The 10,747-nt window shown below is 36.0% G+C and overlaps 1 protein-coding gene and 1 long non-coding RNA gene across 11 annotated transcripts; one reads left to right on the top strand and one right to left on the bottom strand.

The window, feature by feature from the left end:
* Positions 1-120: 120 nt before the first annotated feature.
* Positions 121-10,211, top strand: LOC143361454 (solute carrier family 35 member F5-like). 10 transcript variants are annotated; one of them, XM_076800849.1, is made up of 12 exons: positions 3,350-3,375; positions 3,666-3,779; positions 6,269-6,412; positions 6,477-6,596; positions 6,668-6,781; positions 7,030-7,102; positions 7,174-7,332; positions 7,398-7,752; positions 7,819-9,040; positions 9,110-9,324; positions 9,387-9,577; positions 9,670-10,210. In XM_076800849.1, exons 2-12 carry the CDS (start codon positions 3,769-3,771, stop codon positions 9,700-9,702), a joined length of 2,637 nt encoding a protein of 878 aa, XP_076656964.1. In that variant the 5' UTR covers positions 3,350-3,375; positions 3,666-3,768; the 3' UTR covers positions 9,703-10,210. The 10 variants fall into 10 exon arrangements, with proteins under 10 accessions (XP_076656968.1, XP_076656970.1, XP_076656969.1 ...); XM_076800848.1 differs by having other exon boundaries at positions 7,171-7,332; XM_076800850.1 differs by lacking the exon at positions 3,350-3,375 and having other exon boundaries at positions 3,664-3,779; positions 6,329-6,412; positions 7,171-7,332; positions 9,670-10,211.
* Positions 2,332-10,719, bottom strand: LOC143361477 (uncharacterized). The gene is made up of 3 exons (XR_013083465.1): positions 10,545-10,719; positions 10,240-10,462; positions 2,332-2,556 (listed from the first exon to the last, which is right to left on the bottom strand). It is a non-coding gene; the product is annotated as an uncharacterized LOC143361477 (long non-coding RNA).
* Between the last annotated feature and the right edge of the window lie 28 nt (positions 10,720-10,747).

Below are 10,747 nucleotides of genomic sequence, written 5' to 3'. Positions count from 1 at the left end.
TGATTAATCGTCTCCAATTTTGTCTATCAATTTTTCTACATCCGATACGACACCTGCCTAGGTTATAGCCAACATTTACAAGTATAACTATTAACGTCTACACCTTTCTTCTACACTTCTTCAGAAGCAAATCTACTCTAATCCTCTTTTGCAAAATCGTGTTTCTCAATGTACCTTTCAAATTAACGCAAGGTCTATCAATGAACACGTAGAAATAATTGGGTCTAGCAAATCTACTTACTGCCCCGTCAAAGGAAAACCATACAACAACCTGTAATGCCTTCATAACAATCATTCTGACATGTCCGAATAAAAAGTGTGCCGCGTCAAGTGTAATCCTGTTACAAAAAAAAAAGTAGTTCCCGCGACTCGATTAGCGGGAAAATGATTTATCGGCAAAAACCGTAGTAGGTAGTCGATTCGAAGTCGTCCCGGAGAAAAAGATGCACCGTGCGAGACTTGTAGCGCCATCGGGGTGATAACAAAAACTACGAAACGTCTACCAGCGCATCAACTTGGTTACTGATTGTGGTGGTGGTAGTAGCGCCGATACGATAACGAGGGAAACATTGGAAAGAATTGCGACTGTTCGATCGCGGGCGGAATCCTGTCGCAAAAAGAAAACGTAGCCCCGTAATTCCGCCAAGGGGGTGTGCGAAAACGGTGTCCCGTCGAGTGAACAGTGTCGATTGAACAGTTGATCGATGGGCATACGATGCTCGTGGTCCCGTGACAGAAAAATGTAGGCGAACCGCATAGATTAGTTGCCAGTGCTGCGAAAAGTGAGGGTTGTCTATTATTGTGAGTCGATTCTCTGTTGAACTATCGTAGTACGTCACCTCTCTCTCTCTTATGTACGATCGTTGTTCAACCTTATTAGCAGCCTTTTATAGGTTATCTTCACGTCCTCCTCATTTGCCGCTTGTCCACCTGTTATCAATCACAAAACCGACGAACGCTTCTTTACGGACGCATATACGGATCGTGATTTTTCGATCACGCCGCCGGACAGAAACTTGTAGCTGAAAAAAGAACATTAAAGTAGTGGAAACCTTGAACATTGTTTTTTTGCCTCCCTGTTTTTAATCCTTCGTTTCCTGCCTCCATGCTTTCTGTTACCTTCCACTGACACGCACACACACACGGCTCCGATGATTTATGCGACAACGTTTTGTGCTGTTTTGCATTGTTACGACCGCTCGCCGCCGAGTCGAAAAAAATATTACGATGTAGTTATGATCGTTTGTTCGTTAACGTATCGATTTGTCGGGATTGAGATACGTCGATAGAATTTCTGTTTGTGTTTTATGTTCAATGTTATATCGTAAATCTCGAGCTCGACATCCTTCACGTATGTTTCACAAGTGCCGTTGATCATTTCAGCAATCAATTTTATTACGATGTCATAATCTGAGAAGAAAGGTCCTGGACGCATCATGAGCTGCTCCGTAGAATTACGACAGCGTAGACAACAGGGGATGGTGGAGGATCCTCACAAACTGGCAGCGATGATGAATAAATCCCAAAGACTCGTACTGGGACTCTTAGTTTTGCTCTTGGTAGATATCATTTGGGTCTCCAGTTCTGAGTTAACTAAAGTAAGAGCCGACTTCAATACTGCGATCGCAAACCTTGGATGGTACCTAATAACATATGGTTTACGTTTCAGTACATTTATAGGGAAGCTGCGTTCGAAAAGCCATTTTTTAGTACGTACGTTAAAACATCTATGTTCACGCTTTACTTGCTGGGCTTATGTTTCTGGCCACCTTGGCGGGACCAGTGCAACAAGCCAGCCACGTACATGGTAAACTTGCATAGAAATGAGTTTTTTAAAAACTTCAATCCACGTTCGCTGTCTTATCTTCTTCTTTAGTTTATAGATCCTAACGTCGAGGACGATAATTTCTATTCAGAAGCCAATACAAGCCTGGTAAGCATTCCTCTGTTCATTGTTATAGTATTAATAACAACAAAGGCTTGTACCGTTGCAGAGCGATCCAACGTTTGTCCCAATAAAAACACCGGATCATTGCGATCGTTCCTCAGGCACAGAAAGTGATGATTCATCAATACGCTCTGTACGATTTAGTAAGTTAGCAGAAGTCAGGCATATGTCGGAAAGCGACGCCACGGAAGCGTTATTGGCGAGACTTAGTTACCAAGCTAGCTTAAGAGCTGGGGAGCATGTGAGGCGACAAGCCAATAAGTTTTCTGTGCAAAAAGTTGCTAAGATTGCACTTATGTTTTGTTTACTTGTATGTAGCAATTTAGCAACTTACAGCGATCGTATAAGTATTGAGCTAATACCCGTCCGTTACGTTGCAGTGGTTTATGGCGAATTATACTTATCAGATCTCGTTAGCGAATACCGAAGCGGGAGTTGTAACAGTATTGTCGTCGACGTCTAGCTTATTCACGTTGTTCCTTGCTGCTTTTTTCCCGAGCAACGGAGGAGATAAATTTACATTGTCTAAGCTAGTCGCTGTGTCCATCAGCATTTTTGGACTAGTACGTATATTCTCGTATTTCACTCAACACCGGGTTTACGCTGCACTGAAATATCACATTATTTTATTTGTCTGTCCAAATTCTTAGGCATTTTTTTAATAATTAGCCTGCGGATCTTTATTGCAAAATATATTTATACTCTCAATAATCAAGTCCCGTAAACCTAGTGTTAAACCCGGTTATCGGGTAACGTAAGTGACTGATCCTTGTTTTTTTCCAATTTTTAAGGTATTAGTGGGTCTTTCAGATTTAACTATAGAAACTAATAGGATACCCACAGGTATAATATTGGCGCTAGTCAGTGCATTTTTCTATGCTGCTTACATTGTATTTTTAAAGAGGAAAGTAGATCACGAGGATAAGATGGATATACCAATGTTCTTCGGCTTTGTTGGGCTTTTTAACTTGACGCTTTTATGGCCTTTGTTCTTTATCCTCCATTACGGTCATTGGGAGGAGTTCGAATGGCCAGATACCCATCAGTGGACATTTTTAATCATCAACGGTCTCATTGGTACCGTTTTGAGCGAAGTACTTTGGCTGTGGTATGTTCATGAGAAAATTTACTACCAAATTCGCATGCACGACGTTAATAACGTTGTTGTTTTATACTTGCAGGGGTTGTTTTCTAACATCGTCCCTAATAGCAACGTTGGCGGTTAGTTTAATTATGCCAATGTCGATGGTAGCCGATGTACTGTTAAAGAAAGTCGAGTATCCATACATTTTCTACTTAGGAACAGTTCCGATGCTCTTAGCATTTCTGACTGTGTCTCTTCTGTCCTATTACGATAATTGGGATCCGGTAATGGATTTAATTAAGAGAATTTACATCTGGATTTGTAGGAAAAACAGATCAACAAGGTATTATCGCTGCGATACTGTTATAGAACTTTTAATTTAAGTGGTATTCAATTATTATAAAAGGTTCACGAGAAACGGGTCGAGACGTTTTTAATAAAAAATTTTAATTTTATAAATAAATTTATAAAAATTATTATTTGTAATAACCCATATGTTCCTAATTTCAATCAAATTGAAGCTAAAACTATTCACCCAAATACTGGGGCTTCTAGGATTCTCGGGAATCCCGACATTTTCCAGTTTTCGCATACCTCTAATAATTATACTAAATTAGTTATTTGAAATTTCAGAATGCCGGATCTTGAAGCAGAGCAAACCGAATCACTGATAGGAATAAATAGCGGTGAACACGAAGCTTAACTCGACAATAACTACGAGGAAACTGTGTAATAAATGTCCTTTATGTATGTATATTTCTACACCTAACAACAAATGCTTCATCGACGAGCATAATCTTCATGAATGTACTGTGTATACGTCTTCTTGATATAGATATCTCTTTTGATGAGAGGATTCTGCATATGTTTTAAGTTAAATGATCTGTGCATATTTAATTGTGAAGCATTATCTCGGAGATAGTGCCAGGCAATGTCGTTATATAGTCATAATTTTATCTTCTATAATGCATATGTTATTCTATTGATTTGCCATAAAAAAAAAAGAAGCAGAAGAGTTTACATTTTATCTGTATGCAGAATGCTATAATACTGCCAGACAATAATTGCGCATAACTCGATATACACATTATTAGAAACAACAAAAATTAATAACTCAGCTTTTCGTTCGTGTATATCGAACTAACGTCGTGAGCACATTTATGTTTTTCAAAGAAAAAGAAAAAAACATTGCTTTCTGCAACATACAGAGTCGTAGCTTTTCTAAGTTCTAGTTTCTAGCTTTCTTATTTGTTGTGTATTTTTCGATAGCATATAAAGCAAACAATATTAATTGTGATGTTACAACTAACATAATGTTCCGCATTGTGATCGATTTTTCGGAGGTATTAAGTTTCTATGAGCAACATTATACACTTCTCAAATCACCATGCATCGCTGAACAGTTACATTCTCTACGCTAAGCTGTAGTTTATAAAATTTACAGATGCTTATTGTACTACCAGTGCTATACACACTCTTTGGTTTCTCGGTACTCTTAGATAAATTACTTAATATATTCGTATTTGGAGAAAAGTCTGAGAAACAAAATGATACTTATTTTATATCTTGTAATTACGTTAGAATTGTTATCATTACCGCTTAAGTACCGTTTCGATAAACAGTATCATTTTTCGAGAATTGCTTGGAAAAAAAAACTGTAAGAATCATGATAGAGCTTAATTTGTATTTTTTATTATATAATTTCGAGAAAGGTATCCTATTCTGTACCGTCATTTGAAAATAGTTGTTAATTATTATGTACTTATTTGTCGTACACAACATACGAAGTATGCCCTCAATTCTAAGACAATGTCTGTGAGATATTCGTGCAATTTTTAATGATATAAGACAGTAATAATGAAAAATATATTTAGACTTTGGACCAATTTAAAATTCAATAATACTATCGTGCTGACAAAAGAGCAAAAAAAAAGAAAGGAATTTGAACACAGTAATTGATAAATTTTATGGCATACAACTTTTGTATGAGTGATAACTATATCATCTGTCTCAAATCTAGTCAAAGTAATTGTACTGAAACATTCCTTTGTTAAAGTAGATTTTACATACATTACGATATCTGTAATTAATATATTTATTCACAGAGAAACACTGTACAAGTCATATAGACGAGAATGTGTGTTTTCTTTATTATACTGAGTATATGGTTTTTTGATGAGATACTAACGAGTATATTTTAAACTGAAAACGCGCACAATTTTTTTATTACATGAAAGTAATACAAAAAGAAAAAAAGAGGAACATTTGAAAACAAGTCTTGGATGCATGTCTTATAAGTTCGTAACTTTTAGGCAGACATAAACCTTGCACACATACCGCATACAAACACATACAAAAGGAAAAGTAACATTTCTTAACTAAGAAAATTGATACGATATTTTGCAAATAAAAGATTGAAGAAAAACCGCAACATAAATGTAATAATATTAGCTTTATATTGTGATATAATTATTATGGTGCGCAAATATACTTCAATTTAGTGTATCATAAATCAAACTATAAATACTGATGTAGATCATAGTTTACTGTTCCTGCATCTACTACAGTTGTATATTTATTGTACATACAATATTTTAAGATTAAGATTATAAGTATATACATATTATATAAATACATATATATATACATATATATATATATATATATATGTCATTAATAAAAATGACTGATCACCATAACACCTTAGCTCCTTTTGTACAGAGAACTCTTATTGCAAATAAAAAGAAATTTGTTTCAAATAACAGCCTTTTCTCATTGTATAGACACAGAACATTTGACACCAGGCAAAACAAGTGTGGTTCCACTTGAAGTGCAAACCGATTATTTTATGAAACATGAAATTAACGTTAAACCCGTACAATTTTTGCCTTTTTTTATACCACATTAATCATTTAGATAATTAGTTTGCAAAGTATTCGGACAAATGTATTGAACAAAAAATCAGAATGGTTTGAAATGTTTGACTGCTTCAATATGGCATATCAAGATAAACGAAATGCACTTCAGTTGAACATAAAAGGTAACAGAAGTCTAATCTGCTTCTAGTTTCTATTAACAATATAACACTAAAATTGCATGTGTCATTCTAGTAAATAGTGAAAACTTGTTGCCACATCCACAAAAGTGCAACGCAGGATCATTGCGGTATAGTTTGTTAAATTAAATGTTCAATGGTCATGGGAAAACATTTTTTCTATCATTTTAAATCATTTCAGTGTACCAGCTGACCCATCATGGCCAAAAATACCACAACGCAAATTAGTCGATGATTTCAGTGATACTATCGAGCAACCATGCGTGGTCACCTTAACTGGATCACCAAGAAGAAGTCGTACTACAGTCCAAACACCGTTAAACCAGTAAGTGTTAATTTTATATTTTTCAGAGCTTGAAATACATATACTTGTGTATTCAAAATTTCAGATCTCCTAAATCTGCAGTGACCAAGGATAGTACATATTCTTCAAGTAATCATCAAAGAAATACTTCGAGCATACACACGTTAAAGAAACTCCCTGGCTACGTGGACCCTCGGTTCAAAAAGTATCTTATTTCCTCTCTACTTACAAAGTGTAATTAATTTCAAGAATTATTGATATCGTCTTTTTCACCAGAGTTACAAGTACTAAAAGGAATCAAGATGTAACAGAGACGAGAATGAGTCAAGGAGACATGAAGACCTTCGACGATGAAAAAATGAAGTTAGTGTCTGCGAGGGACAGTAATAAGTACATACAATTTTTAATTCAGAATATTCGATCATTATCGCGTGGGTCATTCCACGTGAAATCGGACACGTTTAGGAGTACTGTTACGGATTTTGTTCAAATTTGGATACGCTTTTACAGAGGTGTAAAATAAAATGCGTACAATAGGAGAAATTGAAAAATTTGAGAAAAATTATGCTGACACTCCGAAAAATGTCCGATTTCGCGTGACCATTTTTATATTGTTTGCAATTGATTTTTCAATGCAGACATAGAATAAAGGCATTGGACAGGGAGCAATTCTACGATACAAACAAAATGAAAGACCCGAACGCGAAAGTGGTAAGCAGAAATAATTGGGAATGCGTGTAAATTTTTTAAAAATATTTTATCAATGCCAATTGCATAAGCAGCTGTCGCCAAGACAATCAAAAAACTCTGAAGGAAGTAAAAATATGAATAGCAATGAAGCACCAGTTTTAGAGCAAAAGAAAAATGTGGAGAATATTTTCGAGAAAATATGCGAGAATGACGCGAATGTACAGGTGGACGCAACTTCTTTACCAGTACAAGTATGTTTCGCTTTGATGATAAACTTCTATTTACCTAAAAAGACTTATTATTCGAATGCATTCAGGAAAATAATGGGCAGTTACTATTACTGGTGGACAAGAAACTGCAACCGCATCCTTTAAATGCAATACAACTCGACACGATCACTCTGCCTCAAGAATATTTGAAACAGTGCTACAATGTGCAAGTCCCGATTCTCACTTACAAAAATATACCAGTGCCGATACCTGCTGTAGAAGTAAACAATATTATACAACAATGTCCAATTAGTTCAGAACAAAAAAACGAAATTACAACTGCACCTTCGTCAAAAAAAGTAGTAGATCAGGGTGTACATGCTGCTGGTAGTAGGTCGTTAACTCAAGTTAAGCAAGCAACATTGGACCAAACGAAGAACACGGATAAATCGCTCGTTAATGGTAATGATCACTTAAAAAGCTGTATTTTTTAGATTTTCGTTCATCCTGGATACGTTGTCGTTTTAGAGACTGAGACGATTGTTGCCGAGGAAAAACATGCTTGTGTTAGTAAGCCGAAGGACACAATGAAAGTTCAAAATCCTGTGACCAGTGAACATTCCAATGCGAATCTACACGAGAAATTGGAGACTTCGAAAGTGCATAGAAGACTGCTAGAGTCTAGCGATTCTGAATATTATATTCCAAGCATGGTCAAAAGAAAGTTTCACAACAGCACTTTGCAACATGTCAGCGTAAAGAAAAATATGTACAATACGAGTGGAGGGGAGACAACAGATTCCGAGTTCATTCTTCTGAAAAACGTTCAGAAGAAGGAGTACACTGATGCGAATAAGCTTGCGACAAAACATCACAAGATGGGTCCATACGACTACGAACAACCAGCTGTATCGAAAGAGAGAAGCGACTGTGTTCAATCGAGCAAAGTTACTTCCGATCAAGATCAATCGCAGCAGGACCATAAGAAAAGTGGCTATGAAACGAAAGGGAGAAATAAATCGGAACAAAATCTGTCTTGTGCAAGAAATGAGTGCGCAAAGAAGCTCTATAGGAGCTCCGAGCCTCACATAACATTCAAACAGAAGAGGGCACCTAGGAAAATCTCCAGGAAAGCGAGATCTTATTTTCAGAAAAATTCTCACTCCGCGTTAGTGGATTCTGATTACACGTCCGCGTGGCCCAATTGTCAGTCTAACAAATATAGATGTAGTCAAACAAATGTTCAGAAATCTAGTAGCCACAGAACGAAAAGGATTGGTCATTCTAATGCTAAGTTGTCTGTCCAAGAGAACCGAACAAACATGCAAACAGAGAATAGCTCGAATCCTGTTGAGCAAAGTTATTTTCAAAGCGATCGGAACATAAATTCGTGTCACAAAGGCATCATGAGTCTGTCGAAGACGTGTTCACAAAATAATAAGTGCAAATGTGATATGTCTCCAAGATCGATCACAAATGATACAAACGAAAGTCCGAAATGTATTCCACCCAAAACCCAGGAATTATTGAATAAAAGCTACTGGGAGTATTACAATAAATTGAAGCACAAACTTAAAAATACGAACAATGTAGACTCACAATATTTGTATGAATTAACGATGAATCAAGCGGATACTGCTAATGAAACGCCAGTTGAAATATACGATAAGAATTTTCAGAAACCATTGAACCCTGAATTTCAAACGTTGCAACAATGCTCGGCTCTGTCTAGCATGATCAATAAGGCATTGTAAGTTCCTCCAGCACAGAGTTGGGTATTGAAGTGTTGACATTTTAATTATGACTTTATGATTTTCAGGGACACAAAACTTCAATCAAATACTGTGCAAACAAGCCAATTGTATCTAAATGGAAATGTGAAGTCGTCGACGAATCCCTTGACCGATACACAAAATGCAAGTACAAATAATGTAGTTCCGCAATGGGTTAATAATGGTGAACCAGTGCTACATAAAGTAAGATATAAAAAAGCTAATGAAAATGACAGACAATACTTGGAACTGAAATCCATCAGTAAGTATCCAGTTTGTATTGTTGATAATATATACTCGATAATTGATACACATCATTTTCAGTCTTTTTTGGTGGTATAATGTATATCTTAATAATATTCTTGCCAATGTTGTATGAGTACTTCTACCACGAAGTGCATGACGATTATGAAAATTTAGGCTACTTAGAATTCATAATGGATTACATTTTATCATCGTTCAAAGAAGCGTTTGGTGGCATCTTCAGTGGTGTGAAACAAATTTTTTTCTACCCAGTAAGAAAATCAATAAAATTACAATAATATGCGCGTTTTGACCAAATGACCCTAATCTTGTTAAACATTACAAAATTTTATGTGATTTCTAGCCTGCATGTAAAAAGTGCAACAATATCGCGTAAATTAGCGATGATCATCGTGCCGTGCTCAAACTTAATGAACTATGGTTCGTCAATATTAGTTGATATCTGTATTTGTAAAAGACAAATGTTTTTATAACTGTGTTTGCACCCGTGTACCTGGACTTTTGTATCTGTTTACAATTAAAATTTTATTCTAAGATAATTTATCTTTAACCATTACCAAGTCGATTATTGTTAATATAATATGATTATATTATAAATCTATCCCAATAATATTCTTCGTCTCACTCTTTCAAAACGAAGCGTATATTTTCTAATTGGAGGTCGAATACGTTTAGAAAGTTTCGTGGAAATGGCGGCAATTTTTAAACTTGCTATCAAGTGATTATAAAAATACAATCAATTTTTGCACATTCTTCCGAGTAATGAGATGAATTGTTTCATTTCAATGCAATATCTCTAACTTTACGATTTCAAGAGTACTTCTAACATCGTTATATTGTCATTTAAATCAAACCCTTCGATTACGAATTGAGTCAGAAAAAGCGAATTGTATATGCAATAAATGTTGCTTACTGTCCAATCAAGGTGATCTCTGCGAATTTCTCACCAATTCGTTGTGCAATCGGCAATATGCAATTTTTCAGAAAGAGGAAAAGGAGCAGCACCAAATTGAACTTGCCGTACCGGGCGCCATTGTTACAGTAACAGGTTGTAACAGGTTTCCAGCCAATGAGATGGCTTCCTCTACTCCCGACAGACATGGCGGTTGCGCGCGCAATCCGAGACGCGCGAACCGCTGCGAAAGATCCAAATCATAACATATCAATCAGTACAATTCCCGAAAGCAATTGTCATAATGCCACTGAATATCAATTCACCGATATTAAAATTAAGTAGATCACAGTGTAAAGTGAAAATCTCGTTATCAAGCAATTGCTCCAACAATCTTAGCGTTAGAACGCTAATTCAAGCAATTGTTCTAACGCTGACCGCTTCTTCAAACGAAATAAGTGAAATTTGTTTCAAATGCGCAGAATTCGCCTGGCATTCAACGCATATGCGTCATTATAGATTTATATAT

The sequence above is a fragment of the Halictus rubicundus genome, chromosome 15 (assembly GCF_050948215.1).
Source record: "Halictus rubicundus isolate RS-2024b chromosome 15, iyHalRubi1_principal, whole genome shotgun sequence".
Taxonomy (NCBI): domain Eukaryota; kingdom Metazoa; phylum Arthropoda; class Insecta; order Hymenoptera; family Halictidae; genus Halictus; species Halictus rubicundus.
Note: the sequence above shows the minus strand (reverse complement) of the source record. Positions and strands in the feature narration are given on the sequence as shown.

Bases quoted from the DNA above. Each gene is read 5' to 3' on its own strand.
- LOC143361454 (XM_076800848.1), top strand. The intron at 7,103-7,170 runs GTAAGCAGAAAT...CAATTGCATAAG, and splicing joins AAGACCCGAACGCGAAAGTG to CAGCTGTCGCCAAGACAATC. The intron at 7,753-7,818 runs GTAATGATCACT...TTGTCGTTTTAG, and splicing joins GGATAAATCGCTCGTTAATG to AGACTGAGACGATTGTTGCC.